This window comes from Archocentrus centrarchus, chromosome 8, assembly GCF_007364275.1.
Source record: "Archocentrus centrarchus isolate MPI-CPG fArcCen1 chromosome 8, fArcCen1, whole genome shotgun sequence".
NCBI classification, from domain to species: Eukaryota; Metazoa; Chordata; class Actinopteri; order Cichliformes; family Cichlidae; genus Archocentrus; species Archocentrus centrarchus.
The window spans coordinates 9,984,309-10,005,520 of record NC_044353.1 but is presented as its reverse complement, the minus strand read 5'-3'; the positions used below and the strand labels follow the sequence as shown (position 1 = coordinate 10,005,520).

At 41.3% G+C, this 21,212-nt stretch overlaps 2 protein-coding genes and 1 long non-coding RNA gene across 3 annotated transcripts; all 3 read right to left on the bottom strand.

Annotated features, from left to right (window-relative positions):
* Window positions 1-3,805, bottom strand: LOC115784824 (retinoic acid-induced protein 3). The gene is made up of 4 exons (XM_030736175.1): window positions 3,470-3,805; window positions 1,621-2,797; window positions 948-1,003; window positions 1-804 (listed from the first exon to the last, which is right to left on the bottom strand). The coding sequence occupies exons 2-4, from the start codon at window positions 2,741-2,743 to the stop codon at window positions 715-717; spliced, it is 1,269 nt and encodes a 422-aa protein (XP_030592035.1). The 5' UTR covers window positions 2,744-2,797; window positions 3,470-3,805; the 3' UTR covers window positions 1-714.
* Window positions 3,806-6,163: 2,358 nt separating this feature from the next.
* pde6hb (phosphodiesterase 6H, cGMP-specific, cone, gamma, paralog b) lies at window positions 6,164-8,256 on the bottom strand. The gene is made up of 3 exons (XM_030735337.1): window positions 8,111-8,256; window positions 6,846-7,003; window positions 6,164-6,757 (listed from the first exon to the last, which is right to left on the bottom strand). Exons 2-3 carry the CDS (start codon window positions 6,986-6,988, stop codon window positions 6,640-6,642), a joined length of 261 nt encoding a protein of 86 aa, XP_030591197.1. The 5' UTR covers window positions 6,989-7,003; window positions 8,111-8,256; the 3' UTR covers window positions 6,164-6,639.
* A 10,786-nt stretch (window positions 8,257-19,042) lies between these two features.
* LOC115784964 (uncharacterized) lies at window positions 19,043-21,212 on the bottom strand. The gene is made up of 2 exons (XR_004020309.1): window positions 21,036-21,212; window positions 19,043-19,405 (listed from the first exon to the last, which is right to left on the bottom strand). It is a non-coding gene; the product is annotated as an uncharacterized LOC115784964 (long non-coding RNA).

Below are 21,212 nucleotides of genomic sequence, written 5' to 3'. Positions count from 1 at the left end.
GAGCTTTTCATTTTTATTGATAACACATCATACAAGCATTTGTAAATTGCACAAAAAATTAGGTTGTAGGAAAGAGGCACATGCTGTATTCCTCACATCTTTCTAGCTCGCTCCCCTTGTTTTGCAGAAGTGTAACTGTGAAGTAACTGAATATGAAGATGGTAATCAGTGATGGCACGAGCCCTCCCACGGTGCTGACAGGTCTCCTGTCCAATCTCCTCCTGTCTTGTCTCATTCCGTCTGATGCCCCTTCCTTTTCCTATCTCACCTCTTCTCTCTTCTCATTCCTCTCGGTGGTCCTCTCTTTCATTCATGGACGTCCCTGCTCTGCTCGGCAGTTTGGCACCTTCAGAGCGACAGTTTCACTCCTCCCATCACCTCAGGGCTGTTATAAGCCATCTCCGGGTAGCACACCCAGACGCCGCCCCGCGGAGTGTTTGTCCAGTGGGTTTGCCAGAAGAAAGCTGGACTATCTGAACCCGTCAAGCCTCTGGTGATGAGACTCAAGCAGATGAGTCATGCTGCTGAGCCTGCTTTTCTTGTTTTTGGTTTTGGGGATCCATTTGGCACATTTGAAAAACCATTTCTTATAATACTAAAAAAAAATAATATTTACATTTGCACATTTAAGTGCAGATTAGGGCATGAGCTGAGCTGCCTTCAGCTTCTGACTTTGGTGCGCGCATGTGCGTAAGGCATTAGTCAGATATGATTTTATTCACGTCCATAATATTCATCATAGGGTTCATTGTAGTTTGTGGTCTGAGGGCGAGGGATGGTGTAATCTTTGTTGGGGTCGATTTCCTGTAACACATGATGAAACATAATTGCTCATTCATTGCAATTAATACCCCCCAATAAACTCCAATTAATCCTACACTACAGCACAGCCACAGTTTAGTCCTGTTGTAAAAGGTCGTACAGATGTTTTATCCTTTAATACTCACCGTCATGGAGAAGCCCGACTCGTAGGGTGAGCGCAGCGATTGCTCAGTTCTCCGGCCTGAAGGGAGACACAGTCAGCTAATTATAGGGTCATTATACGCGCTTCATCATAAAGGCCCACAGTGAGAGCGGAGCTGACTAATAGCACAAGTCATTTTTGTAAGGTTGGGTTAATATTTCAGCATGATGTCATTGTTGATCATGGTTAGCCTTTTCTGTTTTGCTGGCGGAGTCCGATAGGATTTATGGATTTTACCACTTTAAAATGAGAGCAAGGTTAAAGTAATGCTTAGGTAATGAGGAAATACTGAGTAACTACTAAGTAATATGTGGCTAACTGGTGTAATCAATATTGAATAAGTAGCTCCTCCTTTGTGGCCCTTAGTGTTTGGATCAGAGGCAGCCTCATGAACAGGGGCTCATGAAAATTGATTTGCAGGTAAATATTAAGTAATCACTGATTAGAGGAGCTCCCAGGTGGTTCCTTATTAAATAATTTAATGCTATAAAGTCCTGGGTCAGGAGTGGTCAGAGAAGTGCTCACGAGCTTGTCTTAAACTATCAGGTACATCCTGAATTGTTCCGTACACATTCTTTAGTATAAAGTCTTAAATAGTAAAAAAAACCTTAATGTGCCTCGTTGCTCCTAATCATAAGTAAGAAAAAGCATCTCACCTCTCTTGTTCTCCAAGTCATTCTCAAAGCTTCCGTTCTCTCTCCCCTCCTTCTGGCTGGCCAGTCCTGGGATATCAGCACTCGGGTGGGTCCATCCCGCAAAGTCTAAAGGGGCATTCTTGGACTTTGCCTTCACACTGCAATAGAAGGCGACCTGGGACAACCCATGCCCCATCAGTAATACCCAGCCATTTACCACCAAGGCAATGCTAATCACTGGGTCATCCCAATTTGGCCGACGACCCAGCCTGGGGTTCCCCCTGGTCAGCATGGTGATCCACACCACCCAGATGCAGGCAGAGAGCAGCACCGTGAGGAAGAGCAGCCCGGCGTGTACCCTCCCTTGCTGGTTGATGGGTCCTGTATAGCTATAGCTGGATGTGCAGCAGTTGCGACACAGGAGGTGCAGGGAAAGGATCAAGGTGATAGCCAGTAGGCACAGGACGTAGATCAGCAACATGACAAATTCCTCCTGGCTGTACTCGCAGGGATTCGTATCCCGGACCAACACAATGATCAGCCACTCTGTGGCGATGATGACTTGCACGGTGAACAGCCCCAAAGCCACAGCGGGCTCCCCCCAGCCTCGGGCTGCTGCGACGCCCAACAGGGCGAGGCAGCGAGCCAGCAGGCAGGAGAAGGCCAGCGAGAAGAGCACGCCAAAGAGGAACAGCCTGGTGGGGCATGTCTGAGGGGTGAGACGGATGATGAAGGAGAAGGTGATGGCAAAGATCCCAGCTGTGGCCAATAAGAACAGGGACATGGAGGTCACTATGCTGCCAATGTTGGTGTTGCGATGGTGCCGAGATGAGATGCAGATACACAGGGACCAGAGCAGCAGGGCTAAGAGGAGAACTATAGTTAACAGGAAGCCCGCAGAGGCCAGGGTCTCCAGCACAATCCCCCATGCTGCCCGGCGGTCACATAGATAGCGGTACACTGGATTCAGCCCGTTGCCGCAGCCTGGCACTCCACTCAAGGATGTATCATTTGAGGAACTGGTTGAGCTGCTGTTGGCTGACTGGCACAGACAGGTGAGAGGGGCATAAAAGAGGAAGAGGAGGGGGGAAAGCCATTTCAGGTTCTTGGATGAAAAGGCCATACTCATTATAGTAATCCGCATGAGGATTCAGTCCTTCTTTGTTTAACTGTCCTTTGATGTGGCAGGTCTTTAATCCTGAAACAAAAAGAGCAAAATATATTTCACGCATGTTTGACTGCAAAGCTGTCACTCAAAAGTTTCCTGAAACGCACCGAAACTCTGCAAATCGAGCTCGGTGGAGTGGAAGCTGATAAGACAGAGGTCACAGCATGGAAAAGAAAAAAAGTAGAAGAGGTTTGATGGCAGCTAGAGTGAAGAGCGCAGGAGGAGAAAGGAGTGTATAAACATGCCAGGACAAAGCAGAGAAATGGGTGAGCCAGGGCTAAGCTCGGAGGAAAAACCAGCTGCAACATGGAGGCGAGCGTGGGACAGGAAAGGAGACTGTGAGAGTGCCGCCACACACCGTGATTGTGGGTTTTATGCAGTTAAGATTAGAGGTGAGAGTCAGATAGTCACTTCTGATAGCTGATGATCATTTCCTCCATCACATAGTGGAGTCTTTGTTCCAGCACCAGAGATTTCAAGATGACCTTTTAGCAGTTATAACTCTGGACAAACAGGCCTGGGCCCTCAACTTTGCCCCATCACTTGCTTGCGTTATAGTTGTTTGGGGTGTAGAGGTTTTTATCACCTCTGAGCATTATTTTGATGACTGTTAGCCAATTATAATCGCTACACATCAAAATATAAAATGCATGGAAATTCCAAATTCACAAACCTGACCCAACCTTTATTAAGCGCGGTTACCTTTTGTCCTTTGGGGTGCATGAACAGTTCCACCTCCTCCGAATTACACTCAATCAGCCTCAGTCTGAAGTTCAGGCTGCAGTAAATACTCTTGTTGATGTTTTACACCTCTTATCTTGATGATGTGCTCGCTTCTCTGCCAGCTTGAGTAAACAGGAAGAGCACGAGGCGAGGAAGAAGAAAAAGCACGAGGTCCAAAACCGCAACTAGAGGGGATTGCTTTCAACTTTCAGCTAGAAGGTTAGAAACCTGCACCTCTACACGCTCTGTCTGGTGTGCTCTTGCTGTGTCCCTCCCTGTGATTATAGGTGGGGCTCTCACACACCTGGAAGTGATGATAAGTCACACCTCCCGATTTATGAATCCCGTTTCTCATAAGAATTTGCATCCCATTTGTTGATAATGTGGTCACGTGTTTCACCTGAGATATTCATTCACAGCTCAGCAGGGGTGAGAACCGAGGGCGTTAAGGTGAGCCCGCCTGACTCATCCTGCTGTCACAGGGATACAGAACAGTTGGTCTCCTTGGTTACTGTTAAATCACATCCACAACACATGAAATTGGTGAGTTCGCCGCAGGTAGGGTTGCATCAGGAACAGAGAATGTTTTTGACTGTTGCAAGCCCATACGTAATACCTCCACTCATGCCTGCACACGCACATTGTTTATAGGGTGTGTTCAGCTCAAGCTGAAGTCACTCATCTACTAAGATTCAGTCTGAAGCCCAGAGGGCCTTTTCCATTTTTAAACTGGTTTGTCGCAGAGTGTACACACAGGAGTGCACGCCAATATAAACATCTCCTTCTAATAAATGTTTCAAAGAAACTAATATGTCTTACATAAAGTATCTGTGTGCATATTTGTCACTCAGTCCAAATCATAACATCATTATTTTTATTTTTTTTTTTGGAAAGAGGTACCATAGCAGGTGTGTCTTTAAGTGGTTTGGGGGCCTTTTTTGCTGCATTGAGATGGTGATGTCTATCTTTCAGGCAGGTACGCCACTAAAGCTTGAGACTAAAGTCTTGCACGTATACGTTTAATTTATTTTGAGTAGTTTGATTGTTCCTCAGTGTTGTTTCAGTTCTTGTTTTGTTTTTTTTTTCTAAATAGAGTGAAATTTTGTGATCGCTAGTGGATTTATGGCCATGAAAATTGGCATACTCATTCTTAATTGTTATATTTTTGATTTGGCAGCAGCATCGCATCCAAAAATCTACACAGCTGTGCTAATGAGCAAATACACTCTGCTTAGCACACATAAATAAAATTGCAATTTTGCTTGCTAGAGCACAGGCATTTACATTTAACTCAAAGCATTGCTGTTTGTAAGCAAAACCTCAGAGTTTTTTTGAATATGCTGCAAATAAGGTTCATTAGTTACAGAGTATATTAATATATCTTGTGTACTGTATAATTGGGAGTATAAGTTGCTGTGCATAGGACACCAAGTAAAATAGCCTAATGTTCATTATATTAATACCTGGATGCCGGTGTTATGATCTGAGCCGCCACGATTACAGGACATGATCTCCTCTGGCAAGGAGAGGAGAAGAAGAGAAAGGAGGAGGAAGTCTGATTTTAGGATCATTTATTTTTCATTAATAAAAATATTTTTTAATGTAATTTCAGTTTTATATTTATATAGCACCAACACGGCATCACAGTAAGACCCTACAATGTTAGAGGGAAAACCCCAACACTGAGACATTCCCCTATGAGCAAGCTCTTGGCAAAACTGGGAAGGAAAAACTCCCTTTTAACAGGAAGAACCAGGCTCAGGGAGGGGCAGCCATCTGCTGCAACCATTTGGGGTTGAGGGAACAGGAGGAGAAAGGAGAGCACAGGGAGACAGGATGTTTCTAATTTTAGAGATATTGCGCAAATGCAGGAAAGTAGTCCTACATATTTGTTGAATATCTGCACTGAAGGGCATATCCTGGTCAAAAATGACTCCCAGGTTCCTCACAGGGTTACTGGAGGCCAAGGTAATGCCATCTAGAGTAAGTATCTGGTTAGACACGATGTTTCTAAGGTTTGTAGGGCCGAGTACAAGAACTTCAGTGCTGTTATTATCCATGAAGCCAGTTGGTTTGTGTCATCTGGCTTCATGGATATACTGGGAGTCATCTGCATATTAGTGAAAATATATGTGGTGTTTTCAAATAATGTTGTCTGAAGGAAATAGAATTGGTCCCAGCACAGAACCCACAAAACAATGGGTGATGTTACACAAGTCCGTCATTTATATACAGTCTATGTCTACATTGCAATTTTCTAGTTTTTATTTTTTTAATGCTATGTTTCACATGCTGTTATTCTATTATGTCATTCAGACAAAGAAAAAAAAGAGGACAACAGAAGTTGTGAAAGTAGTGAAAATAAACTCATTTTATTTCAGCTATTAGGAGATACCAGTTCACAGTATGTCTTCCATAGTATTGTGCTTGCAAACACAAAACGTATATGCCTTTAATTTCTCTAAGGAGGAATGTGCAGGTAGCAGCAAGGAGAGAAAGAGATGGCAAACGGGACAGAAAGGAATTCCTTCTCCATGATTGTGTGAAAGTGCATTGTAAGTTGTCACTATTACAGCATGTTGCATACTCTCATTGCATCCCTGGGTGTTTACAATAACCTTGTGCGGAATAGAAAATACAATGCAAAATAAAAGAGAAAGGAAATACAAAAGGTAAGATGGAAGATAAGGTAAAAAGGTTTAATACATAGAGCAAATTATTTACATTTTAACAGGCAGCTAGAAGCAAATACAAGCTAGTGCTGAGTAGTATTTTGCTTGCGTCCATTGCCGTGGGTTGGGAGTGGCACAGGGGGAGAGGAGGGAGGGGGGAAGGAGGAAGGAAAAGTCATGAGGGGGAGTATGCCAGGTGGATGAAGGGGAAAGGAAAAAGGTGCGTAGAAAAGGTTTTCTCGTCTTTTCAATTCAAGTATGTATACTGTAAACAGTATAATATAATAATAATATAAAAATAAGAACATCATTATGCTTTCCATCCACTTAGTGGAGGAAAGAAAGAGGTAGATAGACGAGAGGGCATTAGGGGGTTTGCTGGCAGCCTTATCACGACGTGCCAAGCTGAGATGGAGAGAAGGCCAGCTGGGGAGGATTAGAGAGAGGAGAGGTGCAGGAAGGCAGGAGGCAGCAGGTTTAAATGATGCCGTATTTGGCCAAGTCGCTGAGCTCCATGTCGCCGAAGGCTTCCCATGGGCACACCACTGTGAAGTCTGTGCCAAGACCCTCCATGCCAGGGATATCATCACCGAATCTGGAAACAAAAGGAAGGGACGAGATGAGTGGCCAAGGTCCTGCTCTACGCTTTGATCAACGTGAATATGATAAAAAATGTATTTTACCCCTTCTGGCCTGGCTTGGGGGCCTTGCTCTTGAATGTGCGGGTCTGCCTCTGCTTGAACTTGGGTGGGCCCTTCTTGGGTGTAGTGGGGCCTGTGGCTCCACCAGGGGCCAGGGCGCTTCCTGCTGGGGGGCTGGCGTTCATTTCTACTGTGGATCTCTGATGGCAGAAGACATTTTTGATAAAGCCTCACTAATAGTTCGTTGCCTCCTGCTGCCCTTGCGCTAATCCTGTTTGTTTCCAGCACTCGGTGCCAATCCATGGAGATTACACAGATTAGGTTTTACAGACAGATTAGCTCTAATCCCACTGTAATCCACAGTGGACTAATTGCCCTTCATGGACAACAGGAATGACTTGCAATAAGGGAGAGACCTTCATTCTTCACCTCCAACTTTAGCTCTTCCATGTAGACTTCCAACTGGCTTCTCTTGTCTGATAGTTTAGAAACCAGGCTCGCAATTAAGTGTCATCAACTTTGTTAATCTTGATGCAGAGTTTGGTGTGACTATCATTGTCAAAAACACATCATGATCAAAATATCCCCGTCTGTTCCCTTTGTTCTCATCTTAAACCAGATCCCAAGTGGAATCCTTCCTAAGCTCTGGTTCCTACCCTGTTCCTCTGACTGCTAACACTGGTAAACCTGTTAAAGCATTTTAACAGAGGTGGGAAAACACCCTGGTTTTCCATGTTATGTAACTCAAACATATGCACCACCTGCATCAGGACCGGCAGATACATTCGGCCTGTGGCTGCAGAGCCTCTCCTGACCTTTCAGCCGAACTGTGATGTGGAGACGCTGGCCGGCAGGTCATTAACTATCTGTTTGCTATGATTGCTGCCCTCGAGTCAATCCTCTTTAAACTGAGTATTAGAAATTACCAACACGCACCCTCCCCATCAAGTTTCATGTCTTCAAGGACTCATCTTTTTTTTTTAATATTTGCAAATTTAATGCTTTTTTCCCCCCAGGATAGAGAAGAAATGTCACATTTTCGCTTTTCTTTTTTCACAAGAACATCACTACCTTATTTTTTCCTCTCACAATCCATTTCTTCCTGCTTTCCTTGTATTGGTTTACCATTTTAGCTGTAGCAATGCAATGCACTAAATTTTCTTTGATATCTTTTCAGCTGTCAGTTATCCATGTACTATCACTGCTGCTACTTTTGTACTTATCGCATGATACATTACGTTAGCATCCTAGCAGTTTCGTTAGTAAAAAAAAGTCAATAAAGATGCAGCGGTAGAGTTTGCACTTGCCTGCTGTCACAGATATCCCAGTCGCTGGAGCTGGAGCTGCTTCTCTCTTCTCCTTGAGTCTGTGAAGTGTGTTGTCTGTGTTGCACTTTTATATCATCAGTTCTAATCCCCACATCAGCCTTTTTTCCAGTCACATGGTCACCAGAAAAGGTCAGCCAAACTTGTCCACCCAGCCAGCATCTTCTGCCCCCCCCCCTCCCAGCCTCTGTCCCTGATTCTCATTGCCCTTTGTTCCAATAGCTCCGCCCACTGCTGCCCTACCTGCCATGGGATGGAGGTGGTGCAGCTTACTGGGATAGATAGTCAAAGATCAGTCTGGAAGGATTTTGTCTCACTTATCCCTCTAAAGCTCAGCATGCCTGCATTTAGCGTTGTCGTGTTAAGACAACCAGCCGGTCTCGTGTCAGGTTCATGTGAGATGTTGTTTTCACATGTGGAGCTCCTGTTAAACAGAAACCACACTGACCTTGAAAAAATGTAAACATGTCAACAGTACTCCACAAATACAATTAAAAGCAACATTATATTAGAAATACTGGAAATGTGAAAGAAAGATGACTTCTATATAAGTAGCATCTTTCTTGACTCATGCTGTTCGCATTTGGAGTTTTAAAACCACCTGTTGAATCAGGTTCAGGCTCAAATCCAAAGATCCAGACTTTTCTAGGTTCTCCAGTGAAGCTTCCATTATACCAAGAAGTGTAAGTAAACTCCATTATGTACCTATGATTACAAAATATGTCAAATAGAATAACAGAATTTGAGCAAAGAAGTGCCTTTGGTTTGATAACGTTGCATTTGCAGCCTGGAAAATTGCCGCACGTTCACACATTAAGCACACACAGTTTTCCAGGTATTCCTTTCAAATGTGAGTTACAGTAACTACTCGACTGTTTGGGTCCTAACCTTCACAGCGTGGGTTTGGCAGCGTCGTTCTCAGAGACCTGCATCAGTGTGGGAGGTCCACTTGATCAGTGAATGAACTTAATAATACCCATAAAAAAAAGCAGGAGATCTTGGTCCCGACATTCCTGTTCTTTTTGATGTACATGGAAACATCTTGAACCTGAACAAAGAGCAAAGTTAGCGGTCTTTGACCTCATGCTCCTGAATGTTTTTCTTCTAAAGAGTAGGGATGAAATAACGGGAGGGTTTGAAAATGTTAAACTGAGCCTCGCTGGATGGGTACCTGTTATCTTTTTTATTATTCCAATATCCTGTGGGAGGAAAATGACAGGAAAAGCGGCAATTCTTAATCTACACCCCTCTGAGCTATTAACATTTAAACTGTCTGCTTTATTAATTCAGCCTCACTCAGCTGTAAAAGAAAGTTAATATTGGATTTACTTCCCCTGATTTGCACATGAACACTTTTGCATGAGAAGAACTTTTGTGAATAAATCATGGAAGATATACAAGACTTCACAGACGATATATATATTTACTGTTTGAGGGAAAGAGAAACTCTCTCTCTCTCTCTTTTCCATATGGGCCGTATGTGGAAAGTGTTGATCTAGAGGTCGGATCCAAGATTAGACTGCTTGGAAGTCGGATAAAATAAGAGAACCACAGAACGCTGACTTCAAATAAAGGAGGACATTCTCTAAATTCCGCAAATTTTCCAAACAGCTTTTTTTTTTTAAACCGAGATAAATTTACTACAAATGCAACCACACAGACACGTGATCCTTGATCCATAAAAGTCTCAGAGATTGTAACAAATCTAAACACAATTAAAGAAACAAATACAACTGATACACAAGTCAACACAACATTCGGATCATATGCAGCGGCATATGAATAAGGAGGAAGGTCAAGAGCAATCACACTTCTTCAAATGATGTGCCCGATTTGTTTGTTTGTTTGAAAAATTGACAAAATTGCACCATTTAAACTGCTCACACTACGCATACAGGCTGAAATTTACAAGATGGAGTGCACAGTGCACACTGTACTGGCTTGTTTACCAGTTTAGAACAGTAACATCTGGCTAACTGATGCTAAAAACAAAGTAAAGGTGAGGTCGACGAGCTTTTAGTACTGAAATCATTTTGACCAGGCTCAGAAGGTCAGGGTGTTGCCTCAGTCTGAAAGACATTTCACTCAGTCATAAATGTGACCTTCATAGTGGTGATTGGGAGGTGGTTACGGAGCCCCTCAGTGGACATAGCAGGAAAAAAAATTCATATTTCAAGACGTGTACACAGAGCCAGCTCAAGAGACCAGCCTTTCATCCTGAACACCTACAGAGGAACCAGGGGAGCTCTTAGTAAGAAATGAGAACATGATTTAAGAAGTTTTGGGGGCATGCTAAAATATCAACAGTATGTTCTTTTGTATGGATCACCTCAAATCAGTGCCTCGTACATGCTCTATCATCATTCATCACTTATTGCTGACACCTTCATTTTTTTATCTCATGCCGGTTATTAATAATACTCGTACATGCCCGTGCTACAGTGTTCATGCTGTTGGCAAACTGCTTAATACTCAATCACACTGTGAGAAGTAGAAAAACAGACAAAAAGAGATTTCATGTATTAAAATGAGATTACACAGAGACTAATCTGTAAATAAAGAGTCAGTGATGAGAAAAAGTCACATTATGTGCTCCAACACTGCCTGTTATAATAACCTGATACATCTAACCCATGCATGACAGCATGCATATAATTCATGCTGCCCACTCAGTTATTATGTGGGTTAAAGAAGCTTTATTTACACACTGGGTAAAGTCTGAAGCTTTTTCCACATTTAAAACATCTCAGCAACACGGAAGACAAAAGCTGACCTGACCGTGAGAGCGTGAGTGTGCCTTTTCTTTCTGAAAACTTTATGTGATATAAATCTGCAGGTATTTAACTTTATTAAATGCCTGCAGCTTCACAACAATCATTTAATATGTCTCCAAAGTTTAACACGTGGGACATCACTCGTCACTTTATTAATTACTCATAAGTATTATTATTATTATTTCCAGCAGCATTTTGCCCCCAATGTTTAAGCTTTATATATCTTTGTAAAGACACCTAAAAAAGAAGAAGAAAAGTGATATTGGATATGTTTTTCCTGTGTCCATTTTAATAAATGAGGCCTTGAAATGTTTCTATGCCCTCTTTGGCTCTCCAAAGAAAAAACAGTGTCGGCTGAATTAATCCTTTCGATTGATTGATGATTACCAACAGCGAGGGTTAAAGGAAAAAATGGCTTATTTAATGAATTCTCATTGAAATGTTCTCTAAAAAAAATGTACAAAGTTACATTTTACATACCCCTGTCACTCATAGTTATTAAAGCTCAAAGAGATTAATGTAAGGGGCACTAAGTGGGGATTAGTATATTTCATAAACTGCTCTGGATTTGGAGTCGATCATATCCTGATCAGCTCAGGTTTTAAGGACATGCCAACACATGCACCTGCTCCTAAAGGAGGATAGGACGGTGGCTAAGCCTCTTTAAGTGTATGTAGGCTAAAGAAGGGAAGGAGGACAGACCTGGCCTCTTTGCCAAAGCCTGCACTTCTGTGCTGTGTAATGGAAACACTGGATCTTGCTCTACAGGTGGGGAAACGCAGGTCGGTTTCTTTTAGGGCATTACAGAGTGGATTTTAGGGTCCCTTCATTTGTTTATAAAGCCATGCATGGGCTGCCACTGGGGTTCATTTCACACCTTTGCTCCACAGTAGCTCACTTGGATCCTCTGACAACTGCTTTAACTTGTGTTACAGTCGAGGTTTGTGGGTAAGAGAGACCGTGCTTTTGCAGTGGGTGCTTTGCAACATCCTTCCTCTCACATTAAAATCTTCCTCTTTTAGTATACGTTACATTCTTATTAATACTATTATTTTAACATTTAATAGTTATTTTATTTTACTAACTGATCTTATTTTATCGTGCATGTATTATTTTTGCAGTTTTTACTGTCTTTTTCATCCCAAACCCACCTGCAGGCCTCTGTGGATATACAGGTTTTAGTGAAAATCCTTTTCTAAATATTGATTTTATTTTGAAGTTTTGCTTGATCTCTTTCTGCCATTCGATTCACTTTTAAAACTGTCACCCATAGAAGTCATCCATAACAGAGAATAAGTGGAGATTTTGAGTTAGGCATCTCAAATTCTGACTTATTAACTTATTAAGTGATGTATAACTACCCGTTTCTCCTTATACAGCTCAATTTGCAGCATTTTCACTGAGCTTAAGGAACATTCTCAAAAATTTAACACGCAAAGCTTCAATAAATGAAATATCTTCATGACCCTACACTTGTGACCCATCCAAGCTGTAATCAAATTTCAGCAGATAATCACAAATCACACTGTAAAAGACTTTCCTGGACTCACAGGACTTTCTTGCTTTGCCTCTTCCAAAAATGAGTATTATACGTTTATCAGGATCTACACGTAGTTTCCAGTTGACACATTATCTTTCTACTGCATCTAAAAGTTTCTGAAGCTCTGTTTCTGATCCTGCCTGCACTACAGTATCATCTGCATGCAGAACAAAGAGTCTTAAACAGACCTCAACATTATCATCACTCATTTGCATTATAAATTTCTCAGCCAGGTATGACAGCCTATTATAATGTCCACTTATTGTGTGATAAGCAAATGTGATAAATTCTCACCTTGTTGAATCCCCATATTACAGTAAAACAATTTAGAAGACCAATTCTGGGCCATCACTACTGGATGACTTTGTAGTTTGGCATCAGTTATACACATAAATAATAAACTTCTTTCCACTAAAGCAAAAACCTTTTCTAATCAATAAAAGCACAGTACAGGCAGGAAATTTGTGTTTGGTTGATTACTTCTTTGCTGTAACAATTCTTCTTGGAAATAAATCTTATACTGCTGGAAAGCCTGTTTATTTCCCCTTAATTGGAGCCACATTGGTAAGGAAAATGCATTTGTGGGTTGAGCAGCAGAGTTGAGTATGTGGCTTTGCGTCCATGAAAAAGTTGCCAAATCTTCTCTGTCAGTGCCAAACAGCTTATTGTGCCTGCAGTCTTGACCTCAACCCCACTGAACACTTGTGGGATCAGCTTGGGTGTGCTGTTTGTACCAGAGTGTGTGACCAAGCTGGTGACCAGCATGAGGAAGAGGTGCCAGGCTGCTGTGGCTCTGTATGGTTGTTCTTCCACATGCTGCTGAGGCCCCTGTTTGTTAAATGAATTAACTGTTAAATTGCCAATATGACTTGTTCCTTCAAACTTCAATCATCCAATCTGACAAACACCAAACAAAAGTCAATAGAAAAAGGTTTTCGATCAGTTGTTGAGTAGCCTGCCCTAAAACCAGCATGCTCTTCTCCCAGAAAGCCCACCATGGTTAAATGAGAAGTCAGACACTCATTAATTACAAAAGCAATTTTCCTATACAACTAAGGAGTGTAATTCCTCTGCCTTATATGAAGGTTTGATTATTCCTATTGTCCATTTTGTTGGTATAATCCCTGTCATCAACACCAAGTTAAATAATGTGCTAACCAATGGAATCAACTCTTCAGGACTTGCCTTGCTGTGGGCACAACTAACTCACCTAAGCTGGTTTACCTGTGGCCTCTTTATATTATCAGCTCAGGTATCACTCCTTAAAAAGGTAATACCAGTGACCTGAGCTGAACTGTACAGCAGCTGCACAGTTTTGATATCCTTTACAGGTCAGTGTGTCAAGTATCCAAGTTTTCCTGTCTTCATGCTAATACTCATTGCCAATACTTGATACTAAGACTGCTAATTTGATTAGCAGAGGGACTCACAATTGAAAAGTCGCTCTGGGGAAGCAGTGTGTCTCAATACCTCAGTGTGTGTGTGTGTGTGTCCTTGTAGTATGTTTAACCTCACAGGCATCATTTTAAAGCTCATCAAATTTATGGCTTCAACATACATACATACATACATGTGTGTGTGTGTGTGTGTGTGTGTGTGTGTGTGTGTGTGTGTGTGTGTGTGTGTGTGTGTGTGTGTGTGTGTGTGTGTGTGTGTGTGTGTGTATGTGTGTCTGTTCAGAGGCAAACAACAGCAACAACTCTTTTTACGCCCAAACTCGGCCTCGAGAAGCACCCGCCGCAGACGTGCAGTACATGTGGGATGTATGGAGGTTTGCTTCCCACGGCACAGAAAGCTCAGAGACCGTCAGTAACTATTCTAGGCATGAACTTTTTTAGTGGAAAACGTCTAGACGGGAGTGAACCACAGTCTCAAATGCCACTCAACTGCTGAACTCACACTTTTTGCCCAGGACAGATTTCTATGTTTAAATTCTAGACTTCATACTAAAAAAAAAAAACAGTCTGAGCCACCAGCCCCCAAAAACAGAAGAAATATGATGTTAACACAAACAATTTGAAGTATTTGTAAAAGATAGAATTAGATGAATAGGGAAGAGAGACTCCAAACATATTAACATTCACTTGGTTTCCAGTCAGCTCCATCTTTTTCCTGCTAGTGGTTGAAATATAAGCAGCGTTGGTTAGCAGCTACGTGGTGGTGTAGTTTTGTGGTTACAGGGAATTGCATGGAGACAGTTAACTCTGCTGAATTTTAAGTGGAGGGATAAGAAATGTTCCAAACACTCGCTCAATAATAAAACTGGTGACAGAGCCAGCGATGGGATTTACAAAAGAAATGGATTCAGGAAGCAGTGAGTCAGTCTCTGCACGCTGTTTTTTTGGTTTTTGACCCATCCATTTAGATCTTTTAAGGCTTAAAGTTAGACCCATGGGTGCTCAGTTTAGAGTAACTAACCTCACTATGTTTCTGCCTTTTTGAGCATTTTTGGTGCAACTACATGGCAGATTATATCACCTGGGTCAGTTCTTGCAGATGAAATTCTAATATTTTATTAGTTACTCAGTGCTAATGAACAGATATCTGTGTGTCTCATTGTTGTAGCTTGCAAACTAAACTTGTTATCAATAGCTAGCAACTTCACACTTTGGTCTGAGTTTGGTAACTTCTCAAAAAAATGAAAAAGGCAGTGACCAAAACACCAACCAGTGGGTTACATAAACAGTAGCAGTATTAAGATTGCCAGAGTACAGGAGTGCCTGCAATCAAGTTCTTTTTTTTTTTTAAATCAAAACATGTCCTCACTGGCCTTGAAAACAGAAAGTGTGAAAAGCAGCCGTTTAAGCCCTGAAGGGGAGCATGTTAAAACATCAATTTAAACTTGTGTGTAATGGTGCTCCGTGCTTAATAATAGTTTTGCGTGTGAACCACATCATAGCGCGTCTGCGGTCGTATGAAAGGGGGCAAAGAGCTCGAGATGTCTGCTTTGCTGGTGAACGTGAGGTCACAGTGTTGGTGCTGACACTTGTAGAACAAGCCATGGTAGTGATGCACAGCAGATTCAATATAGCCTTCTTTACACATGCACCACTTTCTAATCCCATCTCAACACTCACACTGGTTGCTGGCAGCAGCGCTGACCTCTGACCTCAATCCTGTTACACGCTGTGTTAATACATTTTAACTGTTAGCCTATATCGGGCTGGTGGCAGAGCTAGACTTTATTTTATTTGTAGGGGTGGCTGGACCATGACTTATATACATGTATACATAACCTTCCTGCATGTAACCATCAGCTGATCCGGAAAATCAAATCTAGGCTGGTAAATTTATTTAACATTATAAGATGATCACAGATTTAATTGGTGTTTAAAATGTGTCCATAGGGGAACAATGCTGTAGAGGAACGATTCTGCAAAACATCGTGTGACACCAGCTCTATGAGTATATGCACACAACCATAACAGGCTTCAACTGTGTGGTGGCTGTAAATGTGCAAAAGCATGATGTTGGTACTCGCATGTGCAGCAAGTTTGATTTTGATTCTTAATCTGAACGATTTCAGCTATTTATGCATTATTTTCAGCTTTTTTATTTTCAGCTTTCTGCACCCTGAAACGAGTAATCATCCTCATTGTTTCCTCGTTTTGAAATAAGCTTTTGAAAGTACTTTCTCCCTGTGTGTGTGTGTGTGTGTGTGTGTGTGTGTGTGTGTGTGTGTGTGTGTGTGTGTGTGTGTGTGTGTGTGTGTGTGTGTGTGTGTGTGTGTGTTTTGTGTTTTCTCATTGTGTTCCCATTTAATTTTATTCATGTTATTCTGTTTTATTTGCCATATTTTCCATACACTGGAATTTATTCTATTTATTCTCTTTTATATTGCCTACCTTTGTGTTTCCTTTGTCGCCACATTTATCATTTTTGATTAAGGGCTGCTTTCAGATGTGCCATGGGTGGGATTATTCATGAAAAAGGTCACTTTGTTTTTTTGTTATTATATTTATACATTAAAATGTAAAAAAATGTGCTTGCTGCTGTGTGTTTTGCATAAGTCATTTAATTCCAGTTCAGCCCCCCTTCCTTATAGATTAAAATTCCATGGCTTGGCTTACAGTAATTCATTTAAAATACAACCAAGGACTTTTCTTTCATGCAAACACATCATGCATTTCAATTTTCTATCTGTTATGCTCCTGTGAGCTTTGAAGTGCTGAATCCCTCCAGTTTTAGCTTTTTTTTTTCTACTTTCATTGCAAAAAGGAAATTTCTTTAATACAGAGAACTGTGTATAATGAACCTCTTTTCTATATCATTATCTGTTTCTGTTCATATCTTGAATATTTACATTTAAACGTTTTCAACTGCTGAGCATCTCTGTCCTCACGAATAATCATTTAAGGAATATTTCAATGTCTCTTGCCAGCCAGCATATCGTGATGTTGACTTGTTCATGCTTGTTTTCTGGTCATTTGTGTCTCGGTCTGCATGCTGTCACCCTGTATGAATGTTTTATTTCAGTACTCAACACGGAGTTCAAACTGTTGATTGTTCAAGTTTATTCCAGGGATTCTGAGAAGTTTCCATTGCGCATCACTGTTATGTAACACTTTAAGAAGCCACTGTGCTGAACTAATTAGACACAGTGAAGAAATCTCTGATGGCCAGACTGACCTGAATCTCATTACACAGGCTTACATCGGTTTGTCATCATGAGGGCTTTCTGGAAACATTTTCCAAACTATTCCTGATGTTTCCTGTTTCTTCTTTGTACAAATGCAGTACTGTGCAGAAGTCTAGAGTCATCCCGCATGTCTTTACATTTTGATAAGAAAATTAGAAATGGGTGCAGGGATTTATTGAAACATGCAAACATACATGGAAATACAGGATATCAGGTAAAAACAGAGTTTGTATAATTTTAACAAACTTGAAAATCAATATTTCTTGTGATCACCTTTATTCTTCAGCACAGGCTGAACTCTCTGAGGCAGCCTTCTTCTCATTTCTTTAAGTAGTCTTCAGGAATAGTTCTCCAGGCTTCCTGAAGGACATTCAAAGCTCTTCTTTGGATGTTTCTGCCTTTTGTTCTGTTCTCTGTCAGGATGATTTCCATACTGCTTCAATCTGTCCAGCTATGTTTTTACTGCATTGGTGTTTGAGATCATTACCGTGCTGAAAAATGAAGCTGTTGCCAGTCAGATGCTTTCTAGATGATATTGCATGGTGGATCAAACTCTGAGTGAAATGTAGCCAAAACCATGACAGAGCCTCCACTATGTTTTACTATGACTGTAAACACTCACTGTTGTACCTCTCTCCTGACCTCCTCTGTACATAATGATGACAATGTGAACCAAAAATTTTAAATTCAGATTCATCACTCCATCAGACCTGTTGCCACTGATTTTTAGTCCAGTTCTTCTGTAATGTGGCATACCTCAGCCTTTTCTCCTTGTTTCCCTTCCTGAAAAATGGCTTCCTGACAGCCACCCTTCCACTGAGACTGTTACTGATGGGGCTTCAATGAACAGTAGATGGATCAGCTGAAGGTCCAGGTGCATCTCTCAGATCCTGTGTCAGCTCTTTGCTGGATTTGTTCCTGTTTCTTAAGGAAACGACTTTCAGATACTGTTCATCTGAGGTGGACAGTTTTTTAGACCTGCCACTTCTTCTTTTGTCTTCCATTTGTCCACTGCATACCATATGATTTACCAAGTTTTTGGCTAATAGCTCTTTGGGAATCACCTTGCTGGTGCAAAAATACTATTTTATGCCCTTCAAACTGTTTCTTTTGCATTATTTGTAGATTCAAATGAGTAAGTACAAACAATACTTTTTGTGACAGGCTGCCAGTAACAAAGTGCCTAAAGATACAATTTTTGGTTCTTTGCTAAGTTGTCTGTTATGTGTAGCCACAACACTGGTATATCCCTTGAGTTAGGTGCATTGCACATACAGTGAGGGAAGTTCTTGTTTTCCTCTGAAGCTCCTCAGTGAGTCTTAAAATTGTAGAATGTAGAACTTTTCACAGCCGAGTCAAGGTCCCTTCTGCCATAAAATCCTGTTATTTTTGTCTAGCAGACTGAGCAGGGCTGCACGTACAGCAGCAGGTATGTGGCGGTGCAATTAATGATGTGCCATATTTCATCCGAGGCAGCAATGAAAATGTTTAGCGAGGAAAGAGGGCGCCGGACTTGGCTATCCTGCAGCCATTATGGAAAAGGCAGAATATAAAACAGATGAATAAACATTAAGGTTCATGTTGCAAAAAAAAAAAAAAATATATATATATATATATATATATATATAAATGTGCTGACTACTGCTTTCTGGGGCAGAATGTTACTTACAAATGAGAGCAAGAAAAAAAAAAGGGTAATAGTTTATTTTATGGTTATTTTTCCTGCATGACTGTTCCATTAAAAGCATCCACACACTGACCGTTAGGATTTTCTGTATGTGCAGGCCTGCACTGTGCGATCGGACACTGAGAATGATTGGATTCAATCTTGGTGAAGGAAAAGCAAATTACTGTATCACATACTCTGTGAACAGAGCAGAGGAAACGGGTGCAGACAGCACCTAAGCTTTGATGTTAGAATCGGAAATAATTTCCAGAAAAGAGAAATACTCCAGTGGTGCTGCAGAAAGATATGCTTTTATTTTGTTAACTTCTCTTAAATGTTACTGAATCCATAGAGACATTAACATGCATGACAGCGCTGTGCAATTTTATTTTATCTGATGAAGGTACAACAAGACAAACAGTGGTGCTTGACAAATTACATCTGCGTAAACTTTGGATTACATTTGAGTCATTTTGTGTATCTATGGAGTAATTCTGGGTACCTTCAGCTGGGTGACAAATTTACATAAAAAGCCATCACATGGTTGTAGATCAGTGCATGCTGCCAGAGCAGCTTCAGTGAGCCTTGGCAGTGATTCTCTGGAACTCTACTGGAGGGTCCCCACACTGATGCACTGCACGTTGGGGATATTATTCTCCTGAAAGAGATGTCAGCACAGAGAGGTTTCAGCATAGAACAAAGACAATCACTCAGAACTACTTTCTGTTAATTTGCCATGAGCTTTTCCTCTAAGGGTATCTGTTCAAGTGGATCTATAAAATGCTAGAAAAATATCCACTCAAGGGCTCAGGTTTTTCTGTTGTTTATATGTAAGTACAAACCATGATGAATGGCCTTACCACCACAATAAGAGCCCTAATCAAACACACAGTGCGACACTGACTTCTTTTCATGACTCACAGTATCTATTGTGAAAGATACAGTCATGAAAAAGAAGAAAAACTAAGTACAGCCTTACTCCTCCCACAGGAATTAAGAGGGTAAGTAGAAGCCAGGTGCTGCTAATCAAATGCATTTGATCCATAAAAGCAGAATTGTTTTGCAGTTTGTTGGTCTGGAGCATTCAGGTGTGTGTTACCACAATATCACAATCTTCCAGGAGAGGACATCACAGAAAAACAAGCAAACAAAAAACAAAACAAAAGCTACAGCTCAGAGTCTACAGGCCTCAGTTAGCCTGTTAAATGTTAAACAGGTATGACTTGTTTGGAAGGGCTGCCAGTAGAAAGCCTCTCCTCTCTAAAAAAGAACATGGCAGCACAGCCTAGGTTTGCAACGTTGCATCTTAATAAACAAATAAACTCCTGGAACAATGTCCTTTGTAAAGATGAGACCAAAGTGCAGATGTTTGAGCTTAATGCACAGCACCACGTCTGGCAAAAACCAAACACAGCACATCAGCTCAAGCTTGGTTTAAATTGGGTCCTGAAACAGGACAATAATCCCAAACACAGCAGCAAACCTACAACAGAGCGGCTGAAAAAGAAAAGAATGAAGGTGCTGCAATGGCCCAGTCAAAGTTCAGACCTACACCTGACTGAAAGGCTGTGGTGGGACCTTCAGAAAGCCATGCTCCAAAGCAATTTAACTGAAAAAAAGAAGCAAAAAGTACTGAAAATAATGGCTTAATCCCAAGTGAACACAAAATGCTGTTACCTCACAAAAAAGAAAAACAAAAAAAAAAAAGTTATGCACCAAAAATATAAGTTGTTGATCTAAAACAGACCAAGCAAAAAGCATGCAGCAGATATGCATACAACCTGCAAAGCAGTTTACAAAAGCTCTGCAAGTGTGGAGCTTCAGTCGGGAGGAAAGCAGAGTGGCTGAAGGGATGAGTTCATAAAATGCAAGAAATGTTGAGTCTTGTCCTCCTCTTCATTTCAAGCTAGCTCTGGACTCATTCTCATAGCAGAAGGAAAGGAAGTTAAAGAAATGCTTGGACCTTAATTTGCAAGCAAATACTGAGATCCTGTTTCATTTGTCTTCTTCAAAAGCTTTTCAGCCTCCTGTGCCATTTTTCATCACTTTAACCTCATGTTAAATGCCGGATATTTCATCTTATTTCCTCATTACTTCCATTCTAATTGATTACTCCATTTGGGCACAGCAGTCTAGCTCAGCTGCAGTGAGAAGCATATAAACCCCTTTCTATGTAATGCTTTACATCCGAACTGCTTGCACGAGCCCTGAGAATAAAAAAAAGAACCGGAATTTGCTCTGAATCCTGCAAAAGAGAGATAACTGCATGAGCTCAGATGATGCTCAACCTGATTTGGGAAACATTTGTTTTTTTTTTCATCCTTCTGAAAAAAACTCCCTTCACACTTTGGGATGCCCACATAAGTGATAGCAGTTGAGCCAGCTCCTCAGAGTGGGCGTAGAGAAACAAGCGAGAGGTCCAGATAGACAGAGAGACAAAAATAGTGAAAGTGAGGTGCAGTAGG